Genomic DNA, 15,715 nt, shown 5'->3' on the forward strand with positions numbered 1-15,715 from the left:
CAATAACTATTCTCAACTCTAATTCCCCCCTTTCTCTTAACTGCTTATTACTTGCTTCAACTCTATAACAATATACTGTTCCAATAAAACACTTATTAAAATTACATCAACTTCATTTCAAAACCACACAGCGGCTGCCGTCTTCAGTGTCTTTCTTCTTCAGGCTGAAAATCTCCCTCGTCTCCTTTCTTTTACCACAAATATGTTTCATATGAAAAGGGACCTTTGATAGAGAGGGTTTCAATGTTTTGGGTCTCTTTGTCAATGGCAGTTGCTCTGTCTCCAATTTTCAAAATGCCTGCCTTTTTTATATCCCTAACATCAGATCGTCTCATTGGTTTGATGTTGGCAAAACAATAAATTCAAACACAATTGGGTTTTAGTATCCTAGGGCATAATTTAAACTGATTAGTTAAATTCAATTTGTTGTCAAAACAACAACCAACTCAGGTATCCATTTCACAGCCAAATATTACGTATCTTTAATTTTACAGTACTTTCTGAGACTGCTCTCGTATGCTCTCAGTGCAGAACAGCATTCACTCGCTCTTGAAGGTACAGTACTTCATAACTTCATAACAGTTGTCTAACAGATAAATAATAGAACATAGAACATATGGGCCCTTCAGCCGTCAATGTTGCGCCAACCTGTGGAACAACCTGAATGCCCATCTAACCTGCACTATTCCATTCTCATCCATATGCCTATGCAATGACCATTTAATTGCCCTTAAAGTTGCTGAGTCTACTACTGTTGCAGGCAGTGCGTTCCACACCACCACTACTCTTTGAGTAAAGAAACTACCTCTGACATCTGTCCTCTATCTATCACCCCTCAGTTTAAAGCTACGTCCTCTCATGCTAGCCATCACAATCCGATGAAAAAGGCCCTCACTATCCAACCTATGAAACTATCTGATTATCTTATTTGTCTCAATTAAGTCACCTCTCAATCTTCTTCTGTCTAATGAAAACAGCCTCAAGTCCCTCAGCCTTTCCTTGTAAGACCTTCCCTCCATATCAGGCAACATCCTAGTAAATTTCCTCTGAGCCCTTTCCAAAGCTTCCACATCCTTCCTATAATGCAGTGACCAGAACTGTACACAATACTCCAAGTGTGGCTGTACCAGAGTTTTGTACAGCTGCAGCATGATCTCATCATTCCAAAACTCAATGCCTCTCCCAATAAAAGCTAACACACATATGCATTCTTAACAACCCTATCAACCTGGGTGGCAACTTCAAGGATCTATGTACATGGACACCGAGATGTCTCTGCTCATCTACACTACCAAGAATCTTACCATTAGCCCAGTATTTTGCATTCCTGTTACTCCTTCCAAAGTAAATCACCTCACACTTTTCTGCGTTAAACTGTATTTGCCACCCCTCAGCCCAGCTCTGCAACTTATCTATGTCCCTCTGTAACCCACAACATCCTTTGTCACTATCTACAACTCTACCGATCTTAGTGTCATCCACAAATTTACTAACGCATCCTTCTATGCCCTCATCCAGGTCACATAAAAATGGCAATCAGTAGTGGATCCAAAACAGATTCTTGAGGTACCCCACTAGTAACTGAACTCCAAGATGAATATTTCCTATCAACCACTACCCTCTGCCTTCTTTCAGCTAGCCAATTTCTGATCCAAACTGCAAAATCACCCTCAAACCCATGCCTCCATATTTTGTGCAATAGCCTACGGTGGGGAACCTTATCAATGATGAATGCTTGTGCTGTAGATGAGGACAGTGACAGTAATCAGCACTTCCCAAAGGTGCTAAGAAGCTATTGTTTATTCAAGGGGAAAAGACAAATAACAAACAGTCAATAATGATAATATTAATAGTACTAGATAGATTCTCAATGAGATCAATGGATTGCCTTTCGGGGAATCCTGGATATCTGTTATCTTCCTGGTGCTCCAAAATGTTGAATAATGGAGAATTGTGAAAATATTTTAAATGGAGAAGGAAACCAAGAAGTCAGAATTAATTTGGAAATTAATAAAAAAGATCTTGAATGAATGATTTTTTTGCCGCATGTATGTTACCATGAGAAAAATTGGTAAAATACAGTGGAAAGCTTTTCCACTGTCACCACGATCCTGTATAGTTTAAGAATAAGAAAATAAAGAAAGATATAGCGTAGAGTCCATCAGTCCTGAGCCAGCTCAACATGAACAATGCCTGTGCGGCCATCCCCCCTCCACCACCTACCGCCGTCTACACCAAACCCAAACAACTTTAACGTCACTGCTCTTCAGGAGCCATCTTTTGCCACCGGCCCAATTCCCCTCTGCCATCAGTTCACTGTCTGCACTGGATCCACAAATATCAGAGTTGCATCTCTTGTCACTGGGCCCAGCTCACTGATGTTTCTGTGATGCCCTTCCACCACCTCTTCGCTGTCATCAGTGCTGGACAAAACCAATGACAAAGTTTCAGATCCTCAGACGCCAACTTTCACCTACCTCACTGACGTTGCCTCCGCCGATGTAGCAGCCACCGATTCCAATCACCTTGGCAACGTAAGTAATGGGTCACTCGAGTCCACTCTAGGCTCACTCACTGCTGCCATGAGTCTCTGCTGGCATCGCTCGCCACTGCCAATACCATCCAAGCTCAGGACAACGTGTAAGTAAAGGAAAAGAGGAGGGAAAAAAAGAAAAGAGAAGAAGAAAAAGAAGGAAAGAAAAGCAGTTGGAGAGGATGAGCCCCAGCCCAGTGCCCTGCTCCTCCACCCATCTTGATGATGAAATCTTGTGCTGGGAATTTGAGAATGAAGGTGTCAGACAGTAGCATCTCCAAAGTAATTATCTGAGGATTAATACTTATTTCACAAGCCAGCAAACTAAACACAACAGCCACTAAGCTCCTCAAGTCTGATCCCAGCTATCCCAGCAACAGTTAGGAATGGAGCATAATGCTAATGTTACTGTGCTAGTAATCTGGAGGTGTGGACTAATACACTGGAGGCAAGTGGTTAAACCCCAACACAAAGGAAATTAAGTTTAATGAATTAATACATCTGGAATAAAATGCTTGCCCTGGCTTGCCACAGAAGTCTCTCTCTAGATGCACAATAATGCGACTGACTCCTCATTGACTAGCAAGCTAATCAGTTGAAAATGGCTTCCACCACCACCACCATCAAAGGCAATTAGAGACAGCCACAAATGCTGGTGTTGCCGGCAAATCTCACAATTGAAAGTACTGTAGGAACCATCACTTAGATGTCTCAATGGCCTTATCACTACACCAGTGGCAAAGTGATGGGGTCAGAGTGAGCATAAGTAAATTCAGGCTGCTGCGTGGTTTGAGAAATTGTTTGCAATGGAAAAATTTAGAATATTATAGTGAATTTTTCAGTGGGTGAGGGATGCATGAGACAGTCTTCACAGAAACTAAACCAGCATCAATGCCCTCAGGGTCTGTAAATAGATTCAATCAGTAAGATATTCTCTTGCCTTTATATATAATTTGGATTAGTGCTAATCTGCATTTGTTGCATTAGCTAGTTTTTCTTATAATTTTGATACACTGCTGCTTCCTTAAATTTATAAGATTCACAGCTCATTGTGTCGTTGGGAAATCCAGGTTACTAAACAACACAACTGCCCTCCCCCAAATTGTCTTGTCAGGATGATTTGCAACAGGGCTGCTCAGCACAATAGGAGTGTGTTTTTCCCAGCACTCGCAGTGCACATTACTGGCTCTCAATCTCCTTCACCCACACACCATTAATTTTCTGTCAGCCATTATACGACTAAGAAGATTTGTTGGCCCATTTCGTCGGCCTCATTTAAAGGAAGTGATATTGGAAACGAAAAACACAGCAGTGTTGTTTTAATCATCTGCAGTCAATCGGCAAGGCTTGATGTTTGCTATGTAGATGAAGTTCAAGACATTGAATACTGTTCAGACATGGAGCAGAAGGAATAGCTGAAATTCATCCTGTCAACACTTCTAGTAATCACAGTGATCCAACATCAAATGAACAGGGCAAAAGGGGATAGTTAAATGCTACTCAGATAAGATATCCAAGTTAACTGTTGCCTCTGACAAGTATTATCAATTTAGGGGTTTGGCAGGTGGGGCAAAGTATGACAGGAGTTATGAAATGGGAAGCAAAAGTCATTGAGTTATATGAAAGCTGATAAAACTCTGTAATATAACCTGAAAAAGGAAAAGGAGCCTAATTAGATTAGATTGCCTACAGTATGGAAACAGTCCCTTTGGCCCAACAAGTCCATACCAACCCTCCGAAGAGCAACGCACCCAGACCCATTCCCCTAACTAATGCACCTGATACTACGGACAATTTAGCATGGCCAATTCACCTAACTTGCACATCTTTGGACTGTGAGAGGAAACTGGAGCACCCAGAGGAAACCCATGCAGACACGTGGAGAATGTGCAAACTCCACACAGTCAGTTGCCCAAGGTTTGAATTGAACCCAGGTCCCTGGCGCTGTGAGGCAGCAGTACTAACCACTGAGCCACCGTGCCACCCCTTCAATGCGATAATCTTCAATCATCTTCAATAATCTTCAATGAGATACCATAATATGGGCACTGAGATCATCTTTCTCAATGCATGATTGAAGATGGCCTGAATAGCATTCATAGTTCTCTTGTGCTACTTAACAAATTAATACCTGCATTCTAATTCCTAGGGGCATGGCTGGTTTCTATAAACTACGAGATGCCGATGGTAAGTGAACATGCCGCATATGCTTGATAACTTCTCAGAAGGGATTAATTTCCCGGAGACCGACAGAAATAGTCTGGTGGACAAGATTTCACTTTTTAAGACTTACAGTCATAAATAAATTGAAACCATCATTGAACACTAATCAATGCGCAACTAATAAATCCAACTGAAGAAAAAGGCAAGTTTTGCCTTCACGAAGTAATACAACTGAAATACGTCTTATGGAATGCTTTGACACAATACCATGCTTCAGGCAGATTGGCACCATTGCAGGAATGGTCCACAGTCAAGTCCAGTTCTGCAATGGAAGTTCATTTCCCCTCAACATGCCAGGTTAAAATATCGAGTATCCTTTGACAATTGTTTCACTCACTGTTTGAGTTTTCCAGATCTTATTATCATCAAGGTATGCATTAATGGCTTCCTATTACCTAAACCGCAGAGACACTCTCTGTTCTTTCCCCTTAGTTGACATAGAAAACAAACTCTCATAAGCATCCTGCTGGGTTGTGAATGTGAGACTATCCCTCCTGCGTTCCCATTAGCAGTGCCTTTGTTTTTATAAACTGCAACTTGTTCCTTTCCTGCGAGATACTGTGAAAAGGTATTCCCACATCAATGAGTTTCTATTTGAGCTTCTCTTACCATTGCCTGCCTCAGAGCAGTGTTTATCTAGAATCCTCTGTTTTACTTTAAGTTAAATGTATATTTCAAACATAGCCATATTGTAAAGATCAGTGTTCCTGCCACCTTTGAATGAGGAATAACTTGTTCATAGCTTTGGAGTCCCAAGGAATCAGTAGCAATAGTAGATGAGCAAGAGGTAAAGATTTGGGAATCCATCGTTTTAATTTACTTGTAAACACGAATGATTGAAATAAGCTAGAAAGATTTTTACTATTGATGAATCAACATTTGGCTTAGAGATGATGGACAAAAAAAAAAGGGAGAAAGTGAGAGAGATTGGGTGTGAGAATAGTTTGTTTGGTAACTGTTTAGATGAAGAACAGTCAGTCAAACTTGAATTGTGGAGTCCTGAAGAAGGGGTACACCTGAAATGTCGACTTCTCCTGACTGACTGACTTGCTATGCACTTCCAGCCTCCAGCTTGTCTACCAAGCTTGAATTGTGGCAATGGGAAGTGTGGAGTCAAGTGATAATTCTGAATTTCTATGTAAACCTTTGGGGAGTGTTTAACTTTTTCTCACAGAGGGATAATGACTGGGGCTTGGAATGTGTTGTAGATGACCTGTGGTAAGGACTAATCTAGATGAACCAACTAGGCTTTCTCATCCCATGCTGCTATGACTGAAAAACCTTTATAGCTCCATTTGTACTGCCATTGTCTCAGCTCATCAGAAACTGATTCCTAAATTTACCTTTAGCTTCAAAATTCGCAATGTTCTTCTGGAAGCTCAACTTAGCACCTTCCTTAAATGTGAGCCTCATCAAATATTTGCTTCCAGTCTCTGAGCTCACATTAAATGTCATTCTCATAGTCTCCATGTCCTTTTCCCAATCCTATACTAGTCTCTGCTGCAGCAGTGCCCTGTTTGGGAATCTTTATTGAAATCCCGGCAACACCACACCGCTCCCTATCTCTGTAATATTTTCCCGCTTTACAATCCTCTGAGTTAGCTGCACTCCTCTGATTCTGTCCTCAAGAACATTCTTGATTTTAATTGCCCAGTTATAGTTGGCCATGTGATAAGCAGTGTAGGTAAAAACAATGACTGCAGATGCTGGAAAGCAAATACTGGATTAGTGGTGCTGGAAGAGCACAGCAGTTCAGGCAGCATGCTGCTCGTTGGATGCTGCCTGAACTGCTGTGCTCTTCCAGCACCACTAATCCAGTATAAGCAGTGTAGGCCCTACCTAACCTCACCATAGCTGTGCCTCTCTCAAGATGCTCCTTAAAACATACCTATTTCATCCATCTTAATATGTCTTTTTTTCATGAATATGTTCCTGTGAAATGTCTCAAGACATTTTACTAGGTTCATAAACTCATAGAGTCATAGTGATGTACAGCAGGGTAAAAGACCCTTCAGTTTAACTTGTCCATCCTGACCAGATAACCTAAATTAATCTAGTCCCATTTGCCAGCATTTGACCCACACCCCATTGAATCTTTCTTATTCCTATCTCTATCCAAAAACCTTCTAAATGTAATTGTACCAGCCTCCACCACTTCCTCTGGCAGTTCATTCCACACACACAGCACCCTCTGTATGAAAACGTTGCCTCTTAAGTCCCTTTTAGTTTTTTCCTCCCTCACCCCAAACCTATGCCCTCTATAACCTGGGAAAAAGACTTCGGCTTTTCACCCTATCTGTGCCCTTCATGATTTTATGGTATTATGTAAATACAAATTGCAACTCTTGATTATGAGAATGATTTGGAGTGGGCAATCACCTGATGAAGGAACAGCGCTCTGAAAGCTAGTGCTTCCAAATAAACCTGTTGGACTATAACCTGGTGTTGTGTGATTTTTAACTTTGATTATGAGACAATATGTAAACTTGGTATTTTGACAGTGTTAGTATTCCACAGTCTTTATGTTCCAATGTTTAGGATGGGAGATATTTATTCTACAAGTTGTATGCAATATCAGGAGCCTGGTGACAAGCCTGTGAAGCCCAGGCAAATCAACTCCAATGGCCTTCACATTTCTTTCACACTGTTTGTCCTACCTGGGTTTTCATTCACATCTGTAGCCAGATATGAATGGAATTAATCAGATCATGCAGATGGAGTCTACAGGGATCTAAATGACTCATATAACCATAATGCTGAGGCATTCTGGGGCTAGAGGATAAAGGAACTGTGGAATTCAATACCACAAGGAGTAATGGAGATGGTCCTCAGGGATAATAATGATGGGTTTAGATGCAGGGAAGGGAGGAGGTTTGTGCCAAACATAAACACTGACGGAGCTATTTGGGCTGAGTGACCTATTTGTGAGCTGAAAACCCAATTGGCTATGTTTTGAATTGGAGATACTCTGGATACAGAGTTAAAAATCACACAACACCAGGTTTGAGTCAAACAGGTTTATTTGGAAGCACTAGCTTTCACTCCAAAATAAACCTGTTGGGCTATAACCTGGTGTTGTGTGATTTTTAACTTTGTACATCCCAGTCCAACTCTGGCTTCTCCAAACTCTGGATACAGGATTGGGGTTGGGAGGTGGGTTGAATTTCCTGGTCACCCTTGAGGAATCCCATAGTGCAGCACGTGTATCAAATGGTTCTTTAACTGAGCCACCTTGTTAAACATTTTACTTCCAGGTTTCTCCTCCAGTTTGTGTCAGGAACTGTGATAATGGCACACGTGGTCTCATTTGGGTATTCAAAGGGCTGCCTAAACCAAATGAATAGAGTTTGAAACCGGCAGGGAAAGCTATAGGCTTTGTGACATTAATAAGGCCCTTGGTGTGCATGTGGGGACTGTGAGGGCACTGGGGAGGGGGAGCTGGGGAAGAGCAGGGGACTTCTCCCCAGTGTCCAGGCCAGTACTTATCTCTCTACAGGCATCAGTGAATAAATATTATCTGCTCATTATTAATGTTGCTGTTTGTGGAAACTTGCTGAGCGCATTTAGGCCATTCCCTCTCCTGTTTTATAACACCGATTGCGCATCATAAATGGTTTGTGAAGGTTTGGGGGTATTGTGTGGTGAGGGACTAAAAAAAAAGTTGCTGGAAAAGCTCAGCAGGTCTGGCAGCATCCGTGCAGAGAAATCAGAGTTAACTTTTCGGGTCCGGTCACCCTCCCATACTAGACCCGAAAAGTTAACTCTTGATTTCTCTGCACAGGTGCTGAGCTTTTCCAGCAACCTCTCTCTTTGTTTCTCATTGGTAGCATCCGCGGGTCTTTTGGAAATGCAAGCCTTTTCACTCCCTACGCAATTTACTCGAAAAGGGCAAACGACATTTAGTTTAGAAACCATCAAGAGTGTCTGCTCTCTCACGGTGGACGATGTGACTCTAGGACCCGTGTGTGGGAGAGATTCTCGGGACCAAGCCAGTGGCTGTTGCAAAGGGGTGATTTGAATGTGTAATTTGACACCGCCTCTGGAAACCATAGCCACGGCTCGTACACACAAAGCTCCTGCTGACGGTTCAGCCCAGGCTGATTGGGTTTGAATGGGAGCAATTGGGGTGGATCGCCCTGGGTTTCTTTCCGTTGTTGCAGCAGCTGCTTGTGTGCCTGTGAGTGTGTGTTGCAGAATGCTACCCCTGTTCTGCCTCGCTGTGTTCCTGCCCAGGCTGTGCCGGCCTCAGAGCACCGGGACCTCTCTCCCCTTCGTGCTCCCTCACTCCTGCTCCAACTCCCAGTTCTACGATGTCTCCAGTCTGCAGTGCTCCCAGTGCGGTGCTGGGAGCACCCGTAGCGCTGACGGTAAGGCCCTGATTTGTGTGATTTCTCCTGCCCCACAGACGCTCTGAATGAATAGCTGCCTGGCTCTGATGGTCTGTTTGAAGACAAACTGACCCAGATTTATAACAACTCAACTAGTGGCAGCTTTGAGCTGCTACAGGAAGGCCCAGAATTGGCCTTCTGAGGAAAGAAATACCCTTCACAGTAATTCAGGTATTTTGTTGAGGTCGCCTTAAATGTATAAGATGAATGGATAGTCCAGTTGCAGCATTCAAGATCATCAACTAACTTTTTTCCACGTTAACTATAAGGCACGTTGGTAGCACCGTTTGAATAAGCTGTGGTGAAAGTGAGGACTGGAGATGGGAGTTGGAGAGTGTGATGCTGGAAAAGCACAGCAGGTCAGGCAGCATCACAGGAGGAGTAGAACTAACGTTTCAAGCATAAGCCCTTCATCAGGAATGTGGCTTGTGGGCCAAGGGGGTTGAGGGATTAATGGGAAGGAGGTGGGGCTTGGGGGGGTGGGGCTAAGACAGCTGGGAATGCCATAGGGAGATGAAGGTGATAGGTTGGAGAGGAGGGTGGAGCAGATAGTGGTAAGGAAGATGGACAGGTCAAGAGGGCGGTGCCCAGTTGGAAGGTTGAGACTGGGATAAGGTGGGGGGGTGGTGCGTAGCGGAATGAGGAAACTGGTGAAATCCACTTGTAGGTCCCGAAGCGGAAGATGAGGCTTTCTTCCTCTAGGCGTTGGGCGGTTAGAGTTTGGCGAAGGAGGAGGCCCAGGACCCACATGTTCTTGGCAGAGTGGGAGGGGGAGTTGAAGTATTCAGCCACGGGGTGGAGGGGTTGCTTGGTGAGGGTGTCCCAGAGATATTCTCTGAAACAGTCCACAAATTGGCGTCCTATTTCCCCAATGTGGAGGAGACCACATCAGGTGCAACAGATACAGTAGATGACGTGTGTCAGTAAATTTCTATCAGATGTGAAAGGATCCTTTGGGGCCTCGTACAGAGGTGAGCGGGAATGGGGGGTTGGGGAATAGTGGGCACAGGTTTTGCACTTCTTGCTGTGGCGGGGAAGGTGCCGGGAAGGGAGGGTGGGTTGGTGGGTGGTGTGGACCTGACAAGGGAGTCGCGGAGGGAATGGTCTCTCCGAAACACAGATAGAGGTGGGAGGGAAATAATCTCTGATGCTGGGGTCTGTTTGTATGTGGCAGAAATGGTGGAAGATCATGCAATGTGTCTGGAGGTTGGTGGGGTGGAAGCTGAGGACTGGGGGTAGGGGGAGGTTCTGTCCTTGTTGCGATTGGAGGGGATAGTTCAAGGGCGGAGGTGTGGGAAGTAGAGGAGATGAGCTGGAGGGCATCGTAGACCACATAGGAGGGGAAATTGGGGTCTTTAAAGAGGGAGGTCATCTGGAATGTTCTATGGTGGAATTGATCCTCCTGGGAGCAGATAAGGTGGAGGAATTGGGAATAAGGGATAGCGATTTTGCAGGAAGAAGTGTGGGAGGAGGTGTAGTCCAATTTTGATCTGTAAGCTGTGGAAGGATTGTGCACAGGGACCGGATGTGCATGGTGAAGATAAGGCGTTAGGTGCCAGGCAAACGAAAGTCATGGAGGAGGTGGATGGTGTCCCGAACGTAGATGGGGAGTTCCTGGACTAAGGCAGACAGGACAGTGTCAAGGTATGCAGAGATAAATCCTGAACTAAGGGGGACACAAACCTGACTGCCCCAGTCGAGCTATTGCCTCAGCCTGCTCCTGCCCCACCAAATCCTTCGACAGGCATCTCGACCACGACCTCACCAAACCCAAACCATCATCTCCCACACCACACACAGCCTCATCACCTCAGGGGATCTCCCATCCACAGCCTCCAACCTCATAGTTCGGAAACCCTGCACCACCCGGTTCAACCTCCTACCCAAAATTCACAAACTGACTGCCTGGTCGACCTATTGTCTCAGCCTGCTCCTGTCCCACCAAACTTATCTCTGCACCGTTCTGACCCCTTGGTCCTGGAACTCCCCACCTATGTTTGGGACACCATCCATGCCCTCCACCTCCTCCACGACTTTCGTTTCCCCGGCCCCCTACGTCTTGTCTTTACCATGGACATCCAGTCCCTGTACACATCTGTCCACCTTGAAGAAGGACTCCAAGTCCTCTGTTTCTTCCTCTCATGCCAACCCAACCAGTACCCTTCCATCGCCACTCTCATTTAACTGGCTGAACTGGTCCTCACTCTCAACAATTTCTCCTTCTAATCCTCCCATGTCCTCCAGACCAAAGGGGTAGTGATGGGTATCTGCATGGGCCCCAGCTATGGCTGCCTCTTCGTTGGGTACGTGGAACAGTCCATCATCCAAAGTTACACCGACACCTTTCACCACCTTTACCTCCGCTACATTGATGACTGTATTGGTGCTACCTTGTGCTCCCACAAGGAGGTTGAACAGTTCATCAACTTCACAAACACCTTCCACCCTGACCTCAAGTTCATCGGGACCATCTCAGACACCTCCCTCCCCTTCCTGGACCTTTCCATTTCCGGTGACCCACTGAACATGGACATCTATGACAGACCCACTGACTTCCACAGCTACCTGGACTACCCCTCCTGCCACCCTGCCTTCTGTAAAAACGCCATCCCTTATTCCCAATTCCTCCGCCTACACCATATCTGCTCCCAGGAGGAGCAATTCTACTCCAGAACATCCCAGATGGCCTCCTATTTCATTGACCGCAACTTCCCCTACCATGTGGTGAACAATGCCCTCCAGCACATCTCCTTCACTTCCCACACCTCCGCTCATGAACCTCACCCCTCCAATCACAACAAGGACAGAACCTCCGGTCCTCACCTTTGATCCTACCAACCTCCAGATACATCCTCCACCATTTCCGCCACTTACAAACAGACCCCACCACCAGGGATATATTTCCCTCCTATCCCTATCTGCATTTCAGAGAGACCATTCCCTCCGCGACTCCCTTTTCAGGTCCACGTCCCTCACCAACCCACCCTCCACTCCTGGCACCTTCCCCTGCCATGGCAAGGAGTGCAAAACCTGCGCCCATATCTCACCCCCCCTCACCTCTGTCCAAGGCCCCAAAGGATCCTTCCACATCCGATAGAAGTTTATCTGCACTTCCATATACATCATCTACTGTGTCTGTTGCAACCGATCCGCCTACTTGCGGATTGTTTCAGAGAACATCTCTGGGACATCCGCACCAACCAACCCCACTGCCTTGTGTCTGAACATTTCAACTCCCCCTCCCACTCCATCAAGGACATATAGGTCCTGGGCCTCCTCCACCGGCAAACCCTCACTACCCTGGAGGAAGAGCGCCTCATCTTCCGGCTTGGGACCGTCCCAAGCATCAGTGTGGATTTCACCAGTTTGCTCATTTCCCCTTCCCCCATCTTATCCCAGTCCCAAACTTTCAAATTGACGCCACCCTCTTGAACTGTCCTACCTGTCCACCTTCCTTTCCACCTCTCTGCTCCACCGTCCTGTCTGACCTATCACCTTCTCCCCCACCTTCATCTACCTATTATACTCTCAGCTACCTTCCCCCCAGCCCCAACGCCCTCCCATTTATCTCTCAGCCCCCTTGACCCACTAGCCTCATTCCTGATGAAGCACTTACGCCCGAAACGTTGATTCTTCTGTTCCTCAAATGCTGCCTGCCCTGCTGAGCTTTTCCAGAATCACATTCTTTGACTAAGCTATGGTCACTAGTCCCAGTCTGGGAATTAAGTACAAATGAATTAAGGCTGACACTCCAATGAAGGATTGGAGGTGCTGTCTTCCAGATAAACTGAGGCCTTAGTTGTCATTTTAGGCCATTGTGAAACATGTCATAGCAATAAAACAAGTGGGTTATCCCTGGCCCTTATTAATATTTGTCCCTCAATCACTCACATTGTTGTCTGTGGGAGCTTGCTATGCACTGATTGCCTGCTGCGGCTCTTCCATGGCTCTTATTAAGTGGAGCATAGTGCTTACCTTGACCTAGAGTCACAGAGCTGTACAGCATCGAAACACACCCTTCAATCCAAGCTGTCTATGCTGACCAGATATCCAAAATTAATCAACTTCCATTTGCCAGCATTTGCTGCATAAGCCCTTCCTATGTACTTCTCTTGATGCCTTTTAAATGTTGTAATTTGTACCAGCCACTTCCACTTTCTCTGGCAGTTCAGGCTGTTGAACAGCTGTCCTAATAGAACATAGAACATAGAACATAGAAGAATACAGCGCAGTACAGGCCCTTCGGCCCTCGATGTTGCGCCGATCAAAGCCCACCTAACCTACACGAACCCACTATCCTCCATATACCTATCCAATGCCCGTTTAAATGCCCATAAAGAGGGAGAGTCCACTACTGCTACTGGCAGGGCATTCCATGAACTTACGACTCGCTGAGTGAAGAACCTACCCCTAACATCAGTCCTATATCTACCCCCCCTTAATTTAAAGCTATGCCCCCTTGTAATAGCTGACTCCATACGTGGAAAAAGGTTCTCACTGTCAACCCTATCTAACCCCCTAATCATCTTGTACACCTCTATCAAGTCACCCCTAAACCTTCTTTTCTCCAATGAAAACAACCCCAAGTGCCTCAGCCTTTCCTCATAGGATCTTCCTACCATACCAGGCAACATCCTGGTAAACTTCCTCTGCACCCGTTCCAGTGCCTCCACATCCTTCCTATAGTATGGCGACCAAAACTGCACACAATATTCCAGATGCGGCCGCACCAGAGTCTTATACAACTGCAGCATGACCTCAGGACTCCGGAACTCAATTCCTCTACCAATAAAAGCCAGTACGCCATATGCCTTCTTCACTGCACTATTTACCTGGGTGGCAACTTTCAGAGATCTGTGTACATGGACACCAAGATCCCTCTGCTCTTCCATACTACCAAGTATCCGACCATTAGCCCAGTACCCCATCTTTTTATTACTCTTACCAAAGTGAATCACCTCACACTTAGCTACATTGAACTCCATTTGCCACCTTTCTGCCCAGCTCTGCAGCTTCTCTATATCCCGCTGTAACCTGCCACATCCTTCCTCACTGTCTACAACTCCTCCGACTTTCGTATCATCCGCAAACTTGCTCACCCAACCTTCTAACCCTTCCTCCAGGTCATTTATAAAAATGACAAACAGCAATGGTCCCAAAACAGATCCTTGCGGAACACCGCTAGTGACGGCACTCCAAGATGAACCTTTGCCATCAACTACTACCCTCTGTCTTCTTCCAGCCAGCCAATTCCTAATCCAAACCTCCAACTCACCCTCAATGCCATATCTCTGTATTTTCTGCAGTAGCCTACCATGGGGGACCTTATCAAACGCCTTACTAAAATCCATATACCACATCTACCGCTTTCCCCTCATCTACCTCCTTAGTCACCTTCTCAAAGAATTCAATAAGGTTTGTGAGGCACGACCTGCCCTTCACAAAACCATGCTGACTATCCTTGATCACATCATTCTTATCCAGATGTGCATAAATCCTATCCCTTAAAATTCTCTCTAAGACTTTGCCCACAACAGAAGTGAGACTCACTGGCCTATAGTTACTAGGATTATCCCTACTCCCCTTCTTGAACAAGGGAACCACGTTTGCTAGCCTCCAGTCCTCTGGCACTACTCCTGTAGACAAAGAGGACACAAAAATCAAGGCCAATGGCTCTGCAATCTCCTCCCTTGCTTCCCAGAGAATCCTAGGATAAATGCCATCAGGCCCAGGAGACTTATCTATTTTCACCCTTTCCAGAATTTCCAACACCTCTTCCCTACATATCTCAAAGCCATCCATTCTACTTATTCGTGCCTCAGTATTCATATCGACAACAATGTCCTGTTCCTGAGTGAATACTGACGAAAAGTATTCATTCAGTGCCTCCCCAATCTCTTCAGCCTCCACACGCAACTTCCCATTACTATCCTTGATTGGACCTATTCCTTCCCTAGTCATTCTTTTATTCCTAACATACCTATAGAAAGCCTTAGGGTTTTCCCTAATCCTACCAACTAAGGACCTTTCATGTCCCCTCCTTGCTGCTCTTAGCTCTCTCTTCAGGTCCTTCCGGGCTACCTTATAACTCTCAATCGCCCCTATTGAACCTTCACGCCTCATCTTTACAAAGGCCGCCCTCTTCCGTTTAACAAGGGATTCCAACTCCTTATTAAACCACGGCTCCCTCACACGACCCTTTCCTCCCTGCCTGATAGGTACGTACTTATCAAGGACACTCAATAGTTGCTCCTTGAACAAGTTCCACCTATCAATTACGCTCTTGCCTTGGAATCTACTTTTCCAATCCACACATCCTAAGTCATGCCTCAACGCATCATAATTTCCCTGCCCCCAGCTATAACTCTTGCCCTGTAGTACACACTTATCCCTCTCCATCACTAGAGTAAAAATCACCGAATTATGGTCACTGTCCCCAAAGTGCTCACCTACCTCTAGTTCTAATACCTGGCCTGGTTCGTTACCCAGAACCAAATCCAGTATGGCCTCACCTCTTGTTGGCTTATCTACATATTGTGTCAGGAAACTCTCCTGCACACATTGCACAAAC

The 15,715-nt window shown here is 45.5% G+C and overlaps 1 protein-coding gene across 3 annotated transcripts in view; it reads left to right on the plus strand.

Annotated features, from left to right (window-relative positions):
• LOC140496302 (meckelin-like) overlaps nucleotides 1-15,715 on the plus strand; it is a 169,864-nt gene that overhangs the window by 29,589 nt on the left and 124,560 nt on the right. The window contains exon 1 of one of the 3 annotated variants that reach the window (XM_072595886.1): nucleotides 8,787-9,123. The exons of 1 other annotated variant lie outside the window; for it this stretch is intronic. In XM_072595886.1, the coding sequence (XP_072451987.1) occupies nucleotides 8,868-9,123 (256 nt within the window). In that variant the 5' untranslated portion in view covers nucleotides 8,787-8,867. Of the gene's footprint in view, nucleotides 1-8,786; nucleotides 9,124-15,715 lie in introns of those variants that run through there. One more of the 3 variants, XM_072595885.1, reaches the window with a different exon arrangement.

Source organism: Chiloscyllium punctatum, chromosome 26, assembly GCF_047496795.1.
Source record: "Chiloscyllium punctatum isolate Juve2018m chromosome 26, sChiPun1.3, whole genome shotgun sequence".
Lineage (NCBI taxonomy): Eukaryota > Metazoa > Chordata > Chondrichthyes > Orectolobiformes > Hemiscylliidae > Chiloscyllium > Chiloscyllium punctatum.